Source organism: Plasmodium relictum, assembly GCF_900005765.1.
Source record: "Plasmodium relictum strain SGS1 genome assembly, chromosome: 14".
Classification (NCBI taxonomy): domain Eukaryota; phylum Apicomplexa; class Aconoidasida; order Haemosporida; family Plasmodiidae; genus Plasmodium; species Plasmodium relictum.
Genome location: NC_041692.1, coordinates 120142 through 139254, shown reverse-complemented (window position 1 = coordinate 139254; position 19113 = coordinate 120142). Strand labels below are relative to the sequence as shown.

At 18.9% G+C, this 19113-nt stretch overlaps 4 protein-coding genes across 4 annotated transcripts; 2 read left to right on the top strand and 2 right to left on the bottom strand.

The window, feature by feature from the left end:
* Positions 1–343: 343 nt before the first annotated feature.
* PRELSG_1403100 (conserved Plasmodium protein, unknown function) lies at positions 344–10325 on the top strand (the record flags this gene model as incomplete). Its single annotated transcript, XM_028679072.1, has 2 exons — positions 344–10018; positions 10158–10325. 2 exons carry the CDS (start codon positions 344–346, stop codon positions 10323–10325), a joined length of 9843 nt encoding a protein of 3280 aa, XP_028534822.1.
* A 430-nt stretch (positions 10326–10755) lies between these two features.
* ApiAP2 (transcription factor with AP2 domain(s), putative) lies at positions 10756–11715 on the bottom strand (the record flags this gene model as incomplete). Its single annotated transcript, XM_028679071.1, has 1 exon — positions 10756–11715. The coding sequence occupies one exon, from the start codon at positions 11713–11715 to the stop codon at positions 10756–10758; it is 960 nt and encodes a 319-aa protein (XP_028534821.1).
* A 970-nt stretch (positions 11716–12685) lies between these two features.
* On the top strand, positions 12686–13978 carry PRELSG_1402900 (conserved Plasmodium protein, unknown function; the record flags this gene model as incomplete). The annotated part of the gene is made up of 1 exon (XM_028679070.1): positions 12686–13978. The coding sequence occupies one exon, from the start codon at positions 12686–12688 to the stop codon at positions 13976–13978; it is 1293 nt and encodes a 430-aa protein (XP_028534820.1).
* A 796-nt stretch (positions 13979–14774) lies between these two features.
* Positions 14775–18473, bottom strand: PRELSG_1402800 (conserved Plasmodium protein, unknown function; the record flags this gene model as incomplete). The annotated part of the gene is made up of 1 exon (XM_028679069.1): positions 14775–18473. The coding sequence occupies one exon, from the start codon at positions 18471–18473 to the stop codon at positions 14775–14777; it is 3699 nt and encodes a 1232-aa protein (XP_028534819.1).
* Between the last annotated feature and the right edge of the window lie 640 nt (positions 18474–19113).

The window sequence follows — 19113 nt, the reverse complement described above, 5'->3', positions numbered from 1 at the left end:
AATACATAAAAATAACTTTTTCTATATTTAGAGAAGAAAATATATATTTTTGTATTCTCAATTTTATATTTATCTTTCATATCGAATAATAATAAAAAAAAAGCTACACATAAAAAAATTAGAAACATGCGAGGTAATCATTATTGCATGATTTTTTAATGAAAAAGTTAAAAAATTAAAAAAATGAAAAAATACATATATTTATTTATATAGATAAAAACATGATAAAAAAAAAATATAGATATATAAATATTTAATATATTATTATAATAAATTTATATATTTTTAGTTACATATATATAATATATTTTTGTATTTACTTATTCTCATAAATAATTGGAAAATGTTGAGCGAAAAAAATAATATAGATAATATTTTTGAATTTTTATATTCAAAAAAAAAGATAAATGAAAATATACAATTGCTTAAGAATGATATAGAGGATATTTTAAAAGATGGAAATAACGAACAAATTGTCCCTCGATTTATTAATTTAGTATTATTTGTAAAAGATGAAAAGTATTTGAAGAATAATTTAAGTATTTGTTTATATATTTTTTCTAAATCATTAAGTGAAATAAACAATATAAATTTGAAAAAAAATATATTTAAATATATTTTAAAAAAATTAGATAATAGGAGTATTAGTTATTTTGATAGAGCATTAGTATGTAAAAGATTTTTTTATATTTGTACTTTTTATGACACATTAACTGAACTAAAGAATAATACAACATTTAGTGATTTGTTTGTGAATTGTTTAGCTTTCTTAGACAGCTTGTTTTATAGTAATAAAAAATATAATGAATTAAGTAATAAATTTCGTAATATAAAAAAATGTATTATTCATAAATTAATTATATTTTTTAATAATATATTTAAAATGAATAAAGGGATACACGAAAATGAATATAAAAATAAACTTAATGAAGACTTTGAATTCATTTTAAATAAATTTACAAAAGATAATTTTTTTTATATATTTGTTGAATCATTCAGTTTATTCATGTACAGCAGTAATAATAATTTGTTAAATAGAGAAGAGTATATGGAAACATTTGTAAACTGTTTTAGTAATCACTTAAATTCAAGTGAAGAAATATCACTAAAAATTAACAAATCATTTAAATTTTTCTTTAGAAATCTAAAAGATGAAAAAATATTTAGCATTATATTAAAACAAATTCATAGGTTTGATGAAGCTGCTTTAACAAATTCGACTCCATTTTATTATTACAGTGAATTATATAATAAAGATCATTTTTATGATTTGTTAGAAATTGTTATAAATGTAAAAAAAAAAAAAAATATTGAAAACAGTAATTTACTATTTTTAATCATTTTACATAAATTTCACATTAATAATGACCATGATTCTATATTAAAAATTTTGTTTGAAAACAATAAAAAGTTAAATATTATTAAATTTAATGAAAAAGTTATATTTCTAAGGAGCATAAAATATTTACTTTCTACTAACAAAAATAAAGAATTAAAGGATATTGTTATTTCAAACAAAAATATTATAATAAATTATTTAAAAAATGATTTAAATGAAGATGTTAAATTAGAATCATTAGATTTTATAAAAAACGTATGCAGCATTTTTAAAAATGATAAAGATATATATAATGCTTTTTCTTCCAATGTTTTTGAAATACTAGAAAAATTTGGAAAAAATAATGAAAAGTTTTTGTATTTTTGTATATTATTTTATTTACATTCTATTTCTGTTATTGAAGTAAATGAAAAAATGCTAACAGCTTTTAAATCTCATTTAAATTTATGCTTGACGAAACAAATATTGAAATATACATATGGTGTTAATTTGTTATTATTTTTAGTTATAAAAAACAAGTTTCCATCTATAAACGTAAATAATTATATAAATGAAATTTTGTTTAAAAGCATATATAACCAAAATGAACTTTTTTATTTATTTGATATGAATGAAATAAAAAAAATTCCTTATGATAAATTCTTTTTTTACATGTATTCTCTTTGTTTACTACTTCATTTTATATATATAGAAAATAAGAAAATAATCCCTGAGTATACAAATAGCATAAACAATGATTTTTTAAAATATATTTCCCTTGATCATATTGAAAAAGAAAAAGTACAAATATTATTAAATACCAATGATAATAAAAGTAATAAAAATATAAATATTTCACAAGTAAACAAAAAAGAAGATAAAAAAATAGAAAAAGATGTACAAAAAATAAATATAAATCATTTGAATATGCTTTGTACTCTTATTATATTATGTATGCTTCATTATCTACAAGAAAAAAATAATAAAATAGAATTAAAAAAGAAAAAAAGAAAAAATTGCGGGAATTATATATTAAGTTTAAAAAAATGCGTAAGTAATGAAAATAATTATGAGTATCAAAATTTTTTAGATGATTTTGATATGCTTTTAGATATATTACTAATGAAAAAGGACATATATCAATTAATTTTGTGTAATTTATACAATTATTTATTTATTTACTGGAATAATTCCCTTTTACAAAATACAAATTATTATATTTTAAGAAAATTTCTTTTTTTTCTTTTTTCCTACGTAACAAAAATTGATTTTGATAATAATGAAAGAGAAAATTGTTATACTTTGTTACTTCTTTGCTTATGCCATCCTCAAATATTTTATAAGAATTTGACTAATCCCAAAAGTAGAAAAAAAATAAAAAAATTTATATCAAACAAAATATTAAATAATGTGAACTTTGAAATAATTATAAATTTTGTTTTAAAAGGTTATGATTATTACAACAACGATTTACATAAAAATTTATGCTTTAATTTAGTTGAAATTTTTTATATCTTAGAAAAAAAAGATTCCTTTACATCCAAGGAAGAAAATATATTAGATAGAAATAAAAGAGATATTTCTACATATGATAATAAAAATGATGTTGAAATGCCTGAAAGTACAGGTAAAAATGGATTATTCACAATAAAAAATTTAGAGATTAAAGAAAAACTAATTTTTTTAACAAGCAAATTGATAGACATGTTAGATGACAAAAGCATAGAAAATATAAAAGATGAGGAAATAGAAATTTGTAAATGCCCTTATGACTTTTTATATGTAGATAAGAATGTTTATCAACCAACAGTAGTAATTGAAAGCAAAAATTTAAAAAGAAATAAACATTTAGTTTCAACGTATGGAGAAGAGACAGCTGAGTTAATAATGGAAGAGCAGCTTAATAAAAATAGAAAAGCGAATACAAATCAAACAAAAGAGAAAAAATGTAATAAAAACAAAGGCATGACAAAAGAAGAATTAGAAAAAGAAGAAATAAAGAAACAAAATGAAATAAGAATTAATATATATGAAAAAATAGAAAGAAATAAATACCTTTTGAAATGTATAAAAAAGATGAGTTATATTAATGATGTATACGATACCAAATATATAAATTTACTTATAAAGAAAATTATGATATTTTTAAAAAATGATTTGACATCTAGATATTCTCAGAAATATTTAAATATAATAATTGATAATATGATTAGTACTGAATTGCTGAAATGCAAAAATAAAATTACAAGATGTTTATATAAAATAAGTAAATATAACAAAGCAGATGAAACAGCTTTAATGATTTTTAGTTCATTTAATATGAACGAAAAAATATCATATGTGTTAACACTATTTTTGTTTCCAATAGTTTTTCATAGCATTAACATTATAAATGATAAAAATATAACTTTAAATATATTAAAAACTTTAGACATATTACTACATTCAAAAACAAAAATAAATGATGAAGATGCTTTAAAATGTTTACAAATTTCTTTTTCGAAATATCCAGATCTTGACATAGAGCTAGAATCCTTTTTAAATAACTTTAACTCTTATTTGTTAAATAAAAAAAATATTAAAACACTTTTGGAATTTTGTATAACAGAAAATGAAAAACGCAGAAATGTTATAATTAAGTCTTTACATAAATATATAAAAAATAAAGAAAAAGAAGATGTAGAAATGGAAATATTCAAGAATGAATTAATATATAATTACATAAATATATACAAAAATGATTATAATAAAGAAACAAAACATTACTGTAAAGAAATTATATCCATATTAAAAATCCCATGTGTAAGTGATCAGTATAAGCTAATAGATTCTTTACAAAAAGAATGTTTAGATTTTCAGAATATGGTATGTAAAGCAATCGTAGGATGTACAGAAAAAAAAAATACAAAGCAATTAATAATACAATTAACATCAAAATACATAACTTTTAAGGAATATGGAAAAATAGGAATATTGAAAACATTGGAACATTTATCTAAAGCTTATTATATTACTAGTATTGATGATGTAGAGTTTATTTTAAATTTTTTATTAGGTTTATGTTTAGAAGAAAAAAATGACATAGATAAAATAAAAGACTATGTCATTATATGTGGTAGTTCATTGATTAATTCATACAATGAGTACATATCAAAATTTAAAAAAAAGAAGGAGCAAAAAAGAAATATTAATAAAAATAAAAAAGATATCGGTAAAGAGAAAATGCTTAATAATAATGATGAATTATCAGATTATAGTAATTTAGGGGAATCCTTTGATTATTCTTCATCTTCATCATCTGCAATTGATAATGTTACTAAAATAGAAAATGAAAAAGAAATGAGAGAATCATTTAAAAGAATATATAATGTGTTAAATAAATATAGAGACAATAAAAAAAGTAAACATAAAAATACATTAGATTTAATAGTTGTAATGTTTTATGGATGTTTAGGTTCCAATTTAAAAAATGAATCATTAGAATTATTGAATAAATTAATAGAACAAATATTACATAAAGAAACTGATAATTTTACACAAATTGAAATTAGTATAATAATACCAAAATTTATAGAAAATTTAAAAAATGATAAGGAATCAGATGATGATTATAACGATATAAAGGAAGGTACTTTAAATGAGGAATATAACAATTTCAATAGTAATAATAACAAAAATGGAATACATGAATCACATATAAGGAACGAAGATATAGTAAATAATATAAAAGGAAAAAATAAGAATAGTAAAAATAATAAGTTAAGTAATAATGACGAAGTAAATGGAAGTATACAAGCAATTAAAAATAAAAAAAAATTAAAAAATGAAAAAGAAAACACAAATAGCTTAATTTATTTAGAAACTTATGATATAAATATTTTACTAGATAAATTATTTTATATAATTTTTAATAACAAAGAATTAAAAATAAGAAAAGGATCTTGCCTATTATTAGGTAGTGCAATAAAAGCACATGGTATGAATTTATTAAAAAAACATAAAATATTAGAAAAAGTAAATTCTAATATTCATTCAGAAGATGTTATTAAAAGACAGAGTTTTTATTTGACATATGGAAGCTTATTCAAAGTGTTAAAGTATAAGTTTGAACCATACATATTAAAAAATTTTAAATTATTATTAGAATGCTATAAAGATAATGTTAACAATATAAAGGTTTTAGGAATTAGTATTATTGAAGAAATCCTAAATGATATAAGTCAATATGGTATGAAAAAAATTTTACCATTTATTATTTTGAATTTAAAAAATTCTAGCACTAAAAATAAAGATATAATTTCATATTTAGATACCCTACATTTAATAATTTCTAAATTTGACTTCATTAATTATATAGATAACTATACATTAGTAGATTTGATCAATTTACTTTGTGAATTAGTAGCAGAAACTAATACTAAAGTGAAAGAAATATGTATTAAAATTTTCAATAAATTAGAAAAAATGATTCCTAATAATGAAATGAAAAATATAAGTAGACAGTTACTATTATGTATTTATTCTCCAAATGATGTTCATTTAAATGATTTTTTAGATATTTTCTCTTCAATATCTTTTGAATTTAAAATTGATAATATTTCCTTATGTTTATTATTCCCAATTATTAAAAAAGGTATAAATAATATAAGATTAGAAATAAAAAAGAAATCGCTACAAATATTTTATTTCCTAATATATCTAGTTCAAGATCAATCATTATTTATAATTTATTACAATAATATATTTGAAACACTAATAGTTTTATTAAATGATGCTATACCTGACATAAGATATCTGACTGCTAAATCTATAGGAAATATTAGCCAGTTTTTAGATAAGAATCAAAAATTGTTTTATATTCAGTTTATTTTTAATATTCTTATAAATACTTTTTCTTCTGTTGAAAAAAGTGGAGTTGCTTTATGTTTATCTTCCATTTTATCTAAATGTTCAGAAAATATTGCAAATACTTTTATCTCTAAAATTATACGTTTAATAGATATAAAGAAATATATTGAAATAAGAAATAAACAAACAAAAAAAAAAAAAAAAAATAAAGATTACATTACTAAATTTGAAAATAAAAATGACAAAGAAAATAAAAAAAATAAAAACAGTAAGAAAAAAAAACAATGTAATAAGAAACAAGTGAAACAAATAGAGTATTCAGAAGAGGAATATACAGAGGAGTTAGAATATGAGGATGAAGAGGAAGAAGAGGAAGGAGAAGAAGAGGGAGAAGAAGAAGAGGGAGAAGAAGAAGATTATGATGATGAAGATAATTTAGAAGAAGTTTACAGTGGAGATGATGAAGACGATGCTGATGAAGATGAAAATGAAGAAGATAATGATGAAGATAATGAAGAAGAATATGATTTTGAGGTAGATGATGATGATTACGATATATATGATGACGAAGATAATGAAGTTAAGGAAACATATTATAAAGATGATGATGATGATGATGATGACGAAGATGAGGAAGAATATTATGAAGAATATAATGATGGAGAAAGTGAAAGTGATTCTTCATTATGTAAAAATAATGAAAAAAAATATGATTATTTAAATGGTTATTATTTAATAAAAAAAAATGAAAATGATGAGTATCTCATAAATATAGATGATGATTTAATAAACTGGAAATTAAGATATGATAAAAAAATTATAAAAAATGGAAATGCAAAAGAAGGATTAATTGGATTTTTTATTTATATGCCTGAGTGTGAACAAAATTATACAGAAAAGTTTTTAAAAAATATTTTACAAAAATTAATGTTATGTTTAAATGATACTAATGAAAAAATAAGAGATATTTCTTTAAGGGCTTGCAAAGTTCTTATTAGTATTTATTCTAGAAATAACACTTCTTTAATTTTAAAAAACATTGAAAATAAAATTTATAATGGTTACTGGAGGTTGCGAAAGGATTGCGTTATTTTATTAAATATATTAATTGAAAAAAATTTAGAAATAAATAAAGAAGAAAAGGATATAGAATTATTACATATATTACATGAAAGATTTTATTTTATGTTATCTTTAATATGTATAATGAAAAATGATAAAAATATGAATGTAAGACAAGCAGCTTATAATATATATAAAAATTATGTTAATAAAAGGATATTACAAGAAATGTGGCCTATATTATTAAAAAAAATTACTCAGAATTTATCTTCTAAGAATAATTTTAAACAAGTAATTAGTGCATTATCTTTAGGTGACTTAGTTTTTAAAACAGATTCTTCTTCTTTAGAATTTATTTTAGATAATATGATTAAAGAGTTTAAAACAACGAAATATATTTCTATAAGAAAAGGTATATCGCTTGGATTTTATGAAATTTTTTCTAAAAACAAATTTGATAATTTAATTGTTAGTCATATTCATAATATTATTTATATGATCAAAGAATTGGCTTATCATAAAAATACTTCAGATAAAATAAAGATGCTATGTTCACTATTAAGAAATATTGATACATCTATTTTGAAAAATATTATAAGTGATATATTTAATAATGTTCTTACTCAGTCTACAACTAGTATGAGAGATTTCAGTTCTAAACAGATTATAAATTTTAAAAGTATAAAAATATTTTTAAATGTTCATACAGATTTAGTTCTAGATTTTATTTTAGCTAATGTATTTAAACCACCTTATAACGTTGCTAAATTAAAATTATTATCATATATTTCATATGCAAAATTAAGTACGTATAAAAATTTATTCACTAAAATTCTTAAAATATTTATCAATTTAATTTTATACAATTCAATACATTTAAGTGATGGATATGATATTAAAAATTATTCTGCTATTATTTCCAACTACAAAGAAGAAAATGAATATGATAAGAAAAGTACTATATCTAATGAAAATATAAAAAACGGAATAAACGAAGAATTCAATAAAGAAGAGGAAAAAAATAATACATACGAATACTTTTATAAAACTCAAATAGATTTGCAAGACATAGCAAGATGTTTAAAAGATTTTCTAAAATATATTAATGAAAAAAATATAGACACATTTACAGAAATAATATTTGCTGAACTGAAGAAATATTCTAGTAAAATAGATTTATCTTACAGTACATTATGTAAATGTGAGAATGATTCTAAAGCTGAAGGAATTAATTATGTAGATTTAATGAAGAATTATACAATAATAACAGATGCAAACAAATTAAAAGAATTAAAGATATATGAATATAAAGAAGAAAATGGAAAAATTAGAGAAATAATTTTATCAATTTTTAAATATTTGTTGGATATAATAAATGACGGAGATATTTCCTTAGTTACAAGTGAAAACATAACATCATTTCATGATAACAGTACAGTGGACCAAAATAATAATAATAGTAAAAGAAAGAAAATAAACAAAAAAATTAATATTTTAAACATATATAGGATAACAGTTTATTTAAATTATTTGTCAAATTATACATTAATTGATTTAAACAAGAATGTATTGGATATATCGTCAACCATTTATGTATATTTAATTGAATTAATTAAAAAACTAGATAATAATTATAGTTATATTGATTTATTTAATAGTATTATAAATAAATATTGCACTGATAATAATTTAAAAGAAATACCTGATGATAAATATGAAATAGTAGGATTAAATTTAAATAAACGATTATTTGCTTCTTTCATAAATATGTTTACTAATGTAATTTTATTATCAACTAATTCAGATATAAAAATCAAAGCAATTGATATATTAAGAAAACTTTTTGTTTATACAAATACAGAAGTTTCGAATTTTTTCATTTTAAAAATATCTGGTATACTAATACGTATATTAACTAATAAATACATAGAACAAGCAAAATATTATATTTTCTCAACTTTTGAAGTGTTGATTAAAAAAGGAAGTAATTATATAAAGCCATTGATACCTCAACTTCAAACATGTATAATAAAATCATTAAATAACGAAAAACTAAAAAATCAAATTATTCATATATTAAATATTATATCAGAAAAAAAATTATCAAAAGTAGATTTACTTATTAATGATTTATTAAATAATATTAATACACAAGTTAATGTGCAAACCTCTATAACTATATTAATGATATTATCCAATATATTAAATACTGCAGATGTTAATGTAAAAAATATTTTAAATAAAATTATAAATTCTATTAAAACACTTTTCAATCATAGTAACAAGGAAATATCTTTTTATTCTTGCAAAGTATATATATTGCTAATTTTTTTTCATATACAAAATAAAAAGCAATATTTAGAAAGCATTTTAACATTAAAGTCTACTTTAGATATAAACACTTATCATTTTATGTTACATATTAGTGAAATCAATAACTTTTATGATATTTTAAAAAAAGAAAATTTACTTGATACATTTAAGCAGTTATATATACATATGCTAAAGGATGAAATAAACAGCTTACAAATTATATGCTATCAAATATTTTATAATCTATCAAGATATGATGATGATTGCTTATTGTTCATTTATAATATTATCAATTATTTAAAATTACCTCCTTTAATTATGATATCTATTGAATTACACAGATATTATTTTAAGGGACTTAAAAATATTTTTAAGAAAAAAGCTAATATTTATAAAGAAAATATACCAAATTTTTTTATTATTATAGACAATATATTCTTAGCATTATTTAATACTTTACCCGTTTTTAAATTATTGGTAAAATATACATATATATATATATATTTTCATTTATGTTTTATAATATTATATTTATTTAAAATATTTGCTGTTTATTTTGTTATATTTTTCTTTTTTATTTTTACTTTATTAATTTGTTTACTTTATTTTTTTATAGGGAGAAAGTTGTATTAAATATGTCTTGGAAATATTTGATGAAAATCAATATAAAACAAAAATAGATTTATTAAAGGAGAAAATGGAAACAAAAAAATACAACCAATTACTTGAATACGTAAGTCGCGTTTTGATTAAGAAACGTAATACTACTTCAGAATCGGAATAATTATACACTTTATTATTCATAAATTTTGGAAATTTTTTTTTATTTTTCATTTATATATATACATAAGAAATTTTGTATTTATAAATAATATTACTTTTAGAAGAAACATCATTAGTGATACATTAAATTTATGTATAATTTTATAATTAATTTATCCTTTATAATTAATTTTTAAATATGTAATTTTTACTATTCATCATTAAAAAAAAAAAAAAAACAAAAACAAAAACAAAAACAAAAAAAAAAAAAAAAATTAAATATCTCGTTTTTTAGTACAATGAAATTAATTATAAAAACTACGTAATTATTTTTTTTTCTTTTGTAAAATCCATTATAACATTCTTTATAATTATATATTTCAATTTATTTTTATTTTATTTTTTTTTTTTGAACTTTACAATTAATCATATGTGTACATATAAAAGCAATTTTACTTAAGATGAACTCTACCACTTCTTATTCTATTTCTTTGAGAAACAAATTGAAAATTTTTAAAAAGTTTATATCTTCTACACATTACAGCTAAATTATATGCTTCTAGATAATCATTATTTTGAATTTTAAAAATTTGAAATTTCCGTACACCTGCTTCATTATATACGCAAATATATGCGTGATGAGAAGGTTCATAAAAGACCCCTCTATATCCACTTTTATTTTTATCAGGAATAACTTTTATATGTTTTATTAAATCATTATTATATTTTGCAATTAAATTACTATCATTAATATTTAAAGGTGCTTTATTTTTATTTTTTTCTTCATTTGCTTTTTCACTACTATATTTTTTATGAAATTGTTTCGATAATATAATAGCTTTATTTCTAGCAGATTCAAAATTTTTTTTCTTCTTGCAACTAAAACTTCTAAATACCTGAATTCCTTGCTTATAATAGTAAACCAAAAATCTTTTTAGAATATTATCATAAACAATATTTTTTCTACTATTTTGAATTAGTCCAATACGTTGTCTTCTTTTTTTTTTTGGATAAAAGAATTCTAATCTTTTTGCTGAACATGTATTTACCATTCTTTCTTCTTTTCTTTTCTTTTTTCTTTTTAACCCCCCACTCCTTCCACTAAAAAGCTTTATATCATTGTAAAAAAAATTTTGTTTTTTTATATTTACATTTTTATTAATGCTATAATTTTTTTTATTGCAATGAAAAAAAGGAAAATTCTTTTGATATACAATATTATTATTTAACAAATATAAAACATTATTATTCTCTTTTTTCTTATTATTTTTTATTTTAAATGTTGAATAATTATTCACTGTTTTATTATTAAAATGATTTAATTCCTTTTTTAAAAAGTATTTATACCTATTAGATAACTCATTTTTCTCAAATTTATATAAGATTAATGAAGTATAGTATCTGAAAATCATTTTTCTTTTTTTTTAAAACGCATTCATTTTTTATTATTATATTTTTAATAGTCCTATTTTATAGTTTTATTTCTGTTATTTCTTATTTTATATTTACATAATATGTATTTATATATGAACAATTTTTATTTTTTTTTATTAGCGGTGTAAATTTTTTTATATTATGATTTTTTTTTTTTTTAATTATTTAAAAAAACATTACAAAAAAATTTTACAAAATTTTTTTATATGGATATACCATTAAATTATTGTAAGTTTTTTTTTTTTTTATTTATTTAAATGAATTTTATATTTTGGATAAGTTTTTTTCTTTAGAATAATGTGATAAACATTTTTAAGTATAAAAAAAAAAAAATAAAATAAAGAATATTTTAAAAAATAACATTAAAAAAAAAGATAGATATTTTTATAAATACAATTGTTAATATATGTGTAAATATATGAATGAATTAACGAATAAAAAAGGAAAATACCACCTATATAAAAAAGCATAAACATGCTAATAAATGAGAGTAGTGATAAATAAATACATTATTATTATATAAATACTTGTAATATGCATTATATATTAAACATATTTCCTTTTTGATAATATTTTAGCAGCACATACTATTATTTTTTTTATAGTTGATACGATTATTTTTATAAAATATATATAAATATAATGGAACAATAAAAATTATACACTATTTTTTTTTTTTTTTTTTGTGTAATAAGAAAAATGTAAATTTTCTTTTGATATATTCTTAAGGAAATACACAGAATACGTATAGAAATAGACTTTAATATTAAATGAAAAGAAACAAATGACAATAATATATTCATTTAAAATAATAGGAATGAAGTTGACATAAAGCTAAAGAGTATGTTAAAAATGTTTTAACATTTAAATATACATTCAAAAAAAAAAAAAAAAAAAAAATCTAATAATAAATAAGAATAAAATAAAACTATTAATAGATCGGATAGAATGAAATTCAATTTTATATTAATTGAACTAATATTAATATTTCTTATTAAAATTCTAAAAAACTACGAAACATCATACTTTTTAGTTAAATGTAATAAAGATTATTTGAAAAGATCTTTTAATGTAAAAAGAAACATTAAAATATTAAACTTTTTAAATTTATATAATTCTAGAAAACTTTTTAAATTATACATGACTAAAAAATTTAAGTACAAATATAAAAACACTTTAGAAAAAAGGAAAAGAAAAGGCCATATTAGGAATCAAATAAATCAAAAATTAAAAAAAAAACATAGTGCATATATTGTAATAACTGAAAAATTATGTAAATTGGATCCTGATCAAAAATATTTTAAATATGATAAAAATATTTTAAAGGAATTTGAAAATATAAAAGATATCTACAAAAATAAAAAATTAGGTAGAAAATTTAATCAGTACAATTATTGGTATTCGTCAAATAAGAAGGAAGCTAAAGTTAATTATAGTAGACATGTGAATTTTGCTATAACTAAAAATAATTTCAACTTTAAAAATGTATTTTCTTACTTTCATATATTAGAAATTGTTCATGAAAAATTCAAAAATAATCCTTTTTATATTAATGGATTACAATCATTTATAAATAAATATTATGATCCTGTTACACAAAAGAGAATTAAATTTTACGATAAGTTTAAAGAACAATTAGAAATTAAAAAAAAAAATGGTGATATAAATAAAAAGAAAGAAACTCAAGAAAATAGCTATGAAATAGACAAGAAAAATGAAACTAAAAAAGATTTAGGTAAAATAAATACAACAAATGTAACCCAAAAGATAGATGATGAAATTAATAAAAAAAATGATGATACCCTAGATATTTTAGGTGAAACTGAAAAAAACGAAAATGATCAAGTAAATGGAACAAATCAGTCTCAAAATGATGATGAAAAACTTAAAAAGGAAGAAGTAATAGATTCAAAGAAATTTTTTGAGATGATTAAGAAAAACTTAGATGAACTCACATATTCTAATGAAGTAAGTGATGATTCATCATTTAAACTTTTTGGTTCTTCCTCAAGTTGTATTTTGAAGAAAAACGCACCATTAGCTTATGATATTAAAAATCCTTTTATGAAATCAAAATTATCATCAAAAAGAAGAAGATTTAAAGAAAGAAAGCTTTTTGATATAATTAATTTTAAATGTAAAAACAGAAAAGAACGTTTAATGCTAAATGCCGTAAGAAAATTGGCAAAAAGAAAATTACAAAATGAAAAATATGTATTAGATTCATTGGAAGTTACATAACATATAAATAAATATATATCGTAATATTATGTAGTATTCCCATAAATAATAATAACAAAAATATTTCTGACGTAATTAAGAATAAATAAAACGCTTATATGAATTATTTATTTATTTATTTATTTATTTATTTTTTTTCTGCTTTAATATTTTGTAATTTTTTGTTTGATATCTTTATATTTAAAATTATTTATTAATAAAAAATGTCTTAAATTTAACTATTTAATATATCTAACTATTAGTATATTTTATTTTATTTTTTTTTTTTCCTTTTATGAATATCATATTAAAAAATAAATGTTTTTCCATAAAAAATAATAGACATAAAATCTAAAGGAATTTTTAACTAAAAAATAAAAACGAACATGAAAGTAAATATTTATTATTACATATAACTATTAAACATTAGTAATATAAGAAAATTTTTTTTTTTTTTTTTTTCAACTTTAAATTTCAATAAAATGGCTAAGTGTAAAATAAAGAAGAAAATTCAAAAAATTTTTTAAAATAGGTGATAAATATAAAATAAGTAATTCAAATAATTGAAAAAAATTATTAAATAATAAAAGCATTTAAATATAATTTTTTTAAAATAAAAATCTGAATTTTTAACCAAAAAAAAAAGAAAAAAAAACCAAAAGTCTAATAAAAATAGAAAATTGATAAAACATCAGAAGCTACTCTCTCTTTTATTATATTTTAATTCCATTTTTTTTAATTTAATTTTTGCATATGTTAATTTTTCATTTTTAATTGCTTTCATTTATTATTAAAAAAAATGATTTATTTTAGTTTTTTAGTTTTCTTTTATTTCTGCAAATAAATCCTCTAAAGTAGATTTCTTTTTAATTTGTGTATTTTTTTTTTCTTGAGAAAACAAATTATCAAAATTTTTATTCTTTGTTACACCTGTAAAAAATTTATCTAAGAATCTACTTTCTTTTTTTTCTTTATTTTCTAAATTATTTTTTGTAGGGTTAATAAATACTTGATCATTTTGTTTAAAATTAAAAAATTTTTTTTTTTCTTCTTCTAATATATTTTGATTTGTGTTGTAGTATTTTTCATATATCTCTCTACGATTTTGTTCATCATCCTTATAATCTTCATCATAATTTAAATTTTCTTCGTAATTTTTATAAGTTTCATCTTTAATTTGTCTTTTTAAATATTCATTTGTAAGTTCACTATGTAATGTACTATATTCATCATCTACTAAACTTAAGGCTAACATCATATTTTTTATATTTTTAAATAATCTTGATATCTTAACAGCTAACTTTTGATTTTTTTTATCATTTTTAAGTATAGCAAACATTCTCATGATCCATTTGTCATATAACTTATTTAAAGATTTCAACATATCGTTAGCATTTTTATTTTTTTCATCGTTCATGTAATCATAAAAAATGTTTGCAAATAATTGTTTACAGTAAATGTCCACTCTACATCTCATTTCATCATACTGTTCCCAGGGTAATACAGCTGATTCATCATTATTAGAATCATTATCTAAGGATAAATTTGGATTTTTTTGTAGCAAATTAGCATATTTCTCATATTTCATTAAGTTGCATTCACTCATAACAATATATTTTTTTTCTACATTATATCCTAAACAACTTTCAATTTTATTAGAGCATGGTTCTACTTCATTTTTATGTAATTTTATAACAGATATTTGTTCATAATTATCAAAATATAAAGGATAATAATTGCAACGCGTACTATTATTTACTTCATCCTCATTACTATTATTATTATTTTCCAGTTTCTCATTTTCTTCATTTTCTTTTGATAAATTGTTCTCATTTACTTGATAATTACTTTCTTTTTCTTCTATCTCATTCAAATTATTTAAATTAAATACAGGAACCCATTCATAAACAATATTGTTATTTTTTTTAAATAAAGGATATAATCCATATATATAATTAGAGGTATCTTTAACATAAGGGATACCAAAGTTAGACATATTTATCCAGTTTAAATAATGACATGCTGGTAGGGATAAAATATCATCATATAAAATAGTTATATGATATGTGTTATATTTACTTGCTTTTAAATTAGTAAAATTTTCATGAATTTTATAAAGTGTGCAGTTATATATATTATTTATATTATAACTTCTAACATTTTCAAAAATATATTGACAGGTTACAACAAAAAGTAAATAATCATAAGCACAAATAGCAACAGGTAAGCCTTTCAACAAAATAGTATTGATAATATAACCATACACAGAATAAATTCTTAAAAAATTATTTGAAGTAACAATAGCAACAAAATTATTACCATTAGCTACCCCTTTTATAAATTCATCAGTTGGTAAATACTTATTCCAAACAATATTATCCTTTAAATTATGAAAACATAGTATGCTATTATTTTTAGATAGGGATTTTTCATATGGATTCGAAGCTAAAGCAAAACCGTTTGCACTTAGAGATGCACAAGTTACATTATATATATCTGTTATTTTTTTTTTACCAACTTCTTCTCCTCTAAATAAGAATATGTAAATATAAGTTTTATTACCTTCTTTTTTTTTTGTTATATGACCTATATCATTCCAAAACATACACCATTGATCATTTATATTTTCAGGTTCTTCACACAAACCTGGAACTAGAACAATAAAATCATCAAGATTAATTTTAGAATAATTCATGACATGCTTTTGCAAAGAATCTAGTTGTTTCTTTAATTCTTTTAGTTCATCAAATTTTTCCTTAATGTAACTATTAAATCCAATTGCACTCTTTTGGTCATCATCATTTTCAAATAAGAAATTATCTTCCTTGTTACTTAAAACATCTTTATTTTTATTTATAAAATTTTGTAGATTATATTCTTTAGGATTATAAACATTTTCTTCATCAATATTGTTATTATTATCATTTCCATTATATATATGATCATCATTCTCTAAATATTTCATATGATTAATATTATCTACTTTTTTATTTTCATAATCATGATCCTCCTTGTCTTCCCTTTTATTTTCTTTTTCTAAGTTTTTATCTTTCGCAAATTTTTTATATGACAAATTAAAAGGTTCTTCAGTCTCATCATCATCAATAAATATTTTTTTTTTTCTTTTTTTTTTATTATAATTATTCAAATTAATATCTCCTGAGTGAACACTACTCCTATTTTCATTACTAGGAGAAGTATATTCTAAATGCATTATATCTTTTTCATTTTCAAAATCATTTATGTTATAATTCTTCTTTTTATAGTTATTGAAATTGCGAGCATTATTATTTATTGTATTATATTTATTGTTTGCTATTTCACTAATTGTGTGTTCATAACCATTTGAATAAATTCTGCTTTCTTCAGCATTGCTACCTTTTTCTGAATCATTGGATTCTATTTTTTTTAGAATACTTTTATCTAATAACTTTACATTTGCCAAATGGCTTTCTTCTGCTAATAAAGAAATATGCAAGTTACTGTTAAAATATGAGAGATCAAAATGAGATATTAAGTATTCGCTTTTAAATTTATATAGACAACACTCTAACTCAAATTCCCATATACAAAATAAATAATCAGCGCAACTTAAAGTAATTAATAAAATCACATTATTTGAAATCGTGATAAATTTCGTCAAATTAATAATTTGTTCATGTAACTCTGTACAAGAAAAATTATAAACTTTATAATTATATAATGTCAAATATCTAACTGATTTTTTTCCGCATAATGCTATACAGTGATTCTTAGGATGCCAATCACAATTTAATATATTCTTGTAATTTTTTGATAAATCAAATACATTTTTAACTTCTATGCAATTATTATCATTATTTGTATTATTAGAGCTTCCGTTAATATTTGATTCTTTATTATCTAATTGAAATTTACTTTTAAAAATATCATAAATATATAAATTATTATGATTAAATAATGCAATGTTTTGATAGTTATTACTTAAACAAAAATTATAAGTGTATTCATGTGTTGGGAACTTAATGGAATTTTGTAATTGTTCATTGTTGAAAATTAAAGTATAGTCTTTATATAGTATTAAAGAATTGATAATATTTTTAGAAACAAATAATTCAATTTTAATTATATCACAAACTTTTCTATAAATTAATTTTTCATAAATGAACATCTTACTTGTTTCCTCTTGTGAACATAACCATACATTTCCTTGTTCAAAAGCAATGCATACATAGTTAATTTCCTCTTTATTTGAATTAATTTCATTATTTAAAATATTATTATTATTTAATGCACTTTCATTTATATTATTTCCGCGTTGTTTTTTTAACTTTACATTATTAGAAACATATACAATCTTTTCATTTTTATCTATATCTTTAATATTATATATACCTATATTACGAGCTCTAATTATATTTTTATTTTCTTCATAATCATAAAATTTAATTCTATTTCCATTAACTAATAATAAATTATTGTCATAATGTCTTAAGAAAACAGAATTGTTGATATCTGAATAATATAAATTTTCCATTTCATAAGAATTATATACTATTTTAAAGTTTTTTTATTTTTTTATTTTTATTTTTTTTTTAAAGATGAAACAAATGAGCTAATGAAAAATAAAAAATAATTAAATAAAGATATATGTGTGTACATTAGCATTTATTAATTATTTTTGATAAAACATTTTTTAATTTTTTACAACAATTTCTCATTTTTCAACTTGTTTTTAATAAAAGTTTTTGCTTTTATTTGATACAATAATATTTAAAAACATTATACATGTATCTTGATTTTTTTTTTAATTAATATTATTTAAAAATAAATTTTTTTAAAAAAAATTAAAAAATTTTTTTGTTTTAATCAAAATAATAGATAAAAAAAAATTATTTAACAAATATATATATATATAAAAAAAAAAAAAAATATGCTAGAAAAATAATAACTCAAATGCAATAAAATAATATATATATATAAATTTGTAATGCTTTAAAAAACAATACCTCTCTTTTTTCGATTTAAATGGAAGAATTGAAAATAACACAAGAAAAAAAAAGAATTTTTAATACAACAAAAAAAAAAAAATATATATATATATATATATATATATATATATATATATATATATATATACATTTATATATACATCTTTAAATATAAATAATAGAATA